This window comes from Callorhinchus milii, unplaced genomic scaffold, assembly GCF_018977255.1.
Source record: "Callorhinchus milii isolate IMCB2004 unplaced genomic scaffold, IMCB_Cmil_1.0 Scaffold1, whole genome shotgun sequence".
In the NCBI taxonomy this organism is placed as follows: domain Eukaryota; kingdom Metazoa; phylum Chordata; class Chondrichthyes; order Chimaeriformes; family Callorhinchidae; genus Callorhinchus; species Callorhinchus milii.
In genome coordinates, this window is record NW_024704742.1 from 109,123,589 (window position 1) to 109,126,369 (window position 2,781).

The 2,781-nt window shown below is 47.9% G+C and overlaps 1 protein-coding gene across 1 annotated transcript; it reads left to right on the forward strand.

The window, feature by feature from the left end:
* The first annotated feature begins 1,152 nt into the window (after positions 1-1,152).
* On the forward strand, positions 1,153-2,442 carry LOC103178381 (probable G-protein coupled receptor 150). The gene has a single exon (XM_007893082.2). The coding sequence runs from the start codon at positions 1,192-1,194 to the stop codon at positions 2,398-2,400; it is 1,209 nt and encodes a 402-aa protein (XP_007891273.2). The 5' UTR covers positions 1,153-1,191; the 3' UTR covers positions 2,401-2,442.
* The last annotated feature ends 339 nt before the right edge of the window (positions 2,443-2,781 follow it).

Genomic DNA, 2,781 nt, shown 5'->3' on the forward strand with positions numbered 1-2,781 from the left:
AAATTGAATTTATTTAGTAAAAATCCAGTGAGAATTGTATTTTATTACTCATACATCTAGATGCCATACAATTGTGTTTTGTTTAAATACAGCTACATAATTATTCTGGATAATATCTTTCTGTACACACACCAAGCTTCATATAAGTGGAGTCCTACAGCTCAGTGGTTAGAGCACTCATTTTGCAAGCGACAGACCTGAGTTCAATTCCAGGCAGAGGGCGAAACCTTGGGCAAGTTTCCTTACTCCACACAGAGCCTAATAATAATCCCTCCAAAACCAAAAACAATAATAAATTGGTCATTTTCAATCTACGACTGTTTGTGGGACATTGCTGTGCGCAATTGGCTGCCGCGTTTGCCCACAAATATACAGTCAATTCACTTTACAGTCTATTCTGTGAAGCGCTTTGGGACGTCCTCCCGACGTGAAAAGCGCTATACCAAATGCAAGGATTATTATTATTATTATTAAGTTGGACCAAGATGAGTCTAACCTTTTAAGTTTTGCCCACAAAATATACAGTTAATGCACTTTATAGTATATTCTGTGAAGTGCTTTGAGACGTCTTGAAGGCGTGATAAGGCGCGATATCAAATTACAATGTACATCTGGAAATGCCACCTGGGCAGCTGCCCGAACGTGTTCAGGCATTTCTCTCCTTCCTCGTTTACTGTCACTTTGAAGACGAAGGCTTGAGGGATGGAAAGCATAAAGGCGCAGATCCAGGCTGTGGCAGCTAAGGTCTTGGTAGGTAGGGGGGAGTGCAGGGGGTTAACTATCACATGGTGTCTTTCCATTATTATCCATTGTTATTAAGTCAGACCACCTATTTAATCAGTTCATATCCAAAGATGGATAGTTATTTCATTACAGCTACAGCTTAAGGAGTCAATAGTGTTTTGGGGAGAAAGATTAAACGAAGAACGTTTGTTTTTGTGATTGAACTGAGACGATCGTAGACAGAAAGGCTGATGTCCTCAGTGCGCAGACATCAGAGGGTTCTCCCTCTGTAAGGCTTTGGGCTGTTGACACTCTGACTGTCGTCAGATGACGCGGATCATATCTATATAAGCACAGACATCAAGGCTCAGTCTGAACAGTCAGAGAAAAGGTGAGCATCGGATTCTGCCCTATAACCAATCTCCAGCCTTTCACAAGCAGGTAAATCGATTTACCTTTTTCTGTGCCATGGAAAGCCTGATGACCTTGGAGAGTTTCGTGCAGAGAAACTTTTCCCCTGCTCTGGATGCCTGTTGCAAGGATTCGGCTGGCAATGCCAGCAGCATCTCACCGCCACCACTGTACAACAGGCAGATCCGCCTCACCTCCATGGCTCTGATTTTCGCCCTGGCTCTGGTGGGCAATCTGGCTGTGCTCCACAGGATCTGCTGCAGCAAACGCAAGAGACGAAAGATCGATTTCCTCATCACTAACCTGGCAGTGGCGGACCTCTGCGTCTCTGTCATGACTCTGCTCTCCCAGATCATCTGGGAGGCGCTGGAGGACAGCTGGTTGGCTGGAAACCTGGCCTGCAGGTGCTTCAAAGTTTTCCAAGTCTTTGGACTCATTGCTTCTTCCAGCATCATAGCGATTATCGCTTTGGAAAGACACCATGTGATAGTTAACCCCCTGCACTCCCCCCTACCTACCAAGACCTTAGCTGCCACAGCCTGGATCTGCGCCTTTATGCTTTCCATCCCTCAAGCCTTCGTCTTCAAAGTGACAGTAAACGAGGAAGGAGAGAAATGCCTGAACACGTTCGGGCAGCTGCCCAGGTGGCATTTCCAGATGTACATCATATACGGCGCCATCACAGTCTTCTTCATTCCCTTTTGCATCCTGTGTGTCGCCTACACCAGGATCCTCTGGACCATCTGGAGGAAAGAGCGGCACATGGAAAGTTTCAAAGCCACGAAAAACGTGGACCCAAAGCAACAGAGGAGACCCATCCGCATCATCGCTGCCAACAGCTCCATTCCCAGAGCGAGAGTGAAGACGCTGAAGATGACACTGGTGATTATTATGCTCTTTACTGTCTGCGGTTTGCCCTACTTTATCATAGAAATGAAAGTGGCTTTCGGGAGCTTCACTGAAGCTGACGCCCAGTTGCTCGCGGTGTTGGGCATCTTCGTGGTGTCCAACAGCGCCGTCAACCCTTACGTCTACTTGTTCTTCAAGACCAATAACATCTACATGAGGCGCCTGGAGAAGAGCGCCTGTTTCTCCTGTCTGAGGGATTACAGGGAGAACACATTCCGCAGGGAGCCGTGTGCCTATCCCGCCGGGAAGCGCGGGGAACACTCCAGCACCACCACCTCAGACATCATCCACTCGGTGTCCTTTTACAAATCTCCATCTCCTACCAACGAGACGGGGTCTTGTGACAGCTCCATCTGACCAGCACTCACTCACACACTCACACTCACTCACTCACACACTCACACACTCACTCACACTCACACACACACACTTACACTCACTCACTCACTCACACTCACACACACACTCACTCACACACTCACACTCACACACACACACACACACACACACTCACACACACACTCACACACTCACACACACACACTCACTCACACACGCACACACACACACACACACTCACACACACTCACACACACACTCACTCACACACGCACTCACACACGCACTCACACACACACTCACACACGCACTCACACACTCACACACACTCACACACACACACACTCACTCGCTCACACTCACACGCTCACACACACACGCTCACACACATACGCTCAC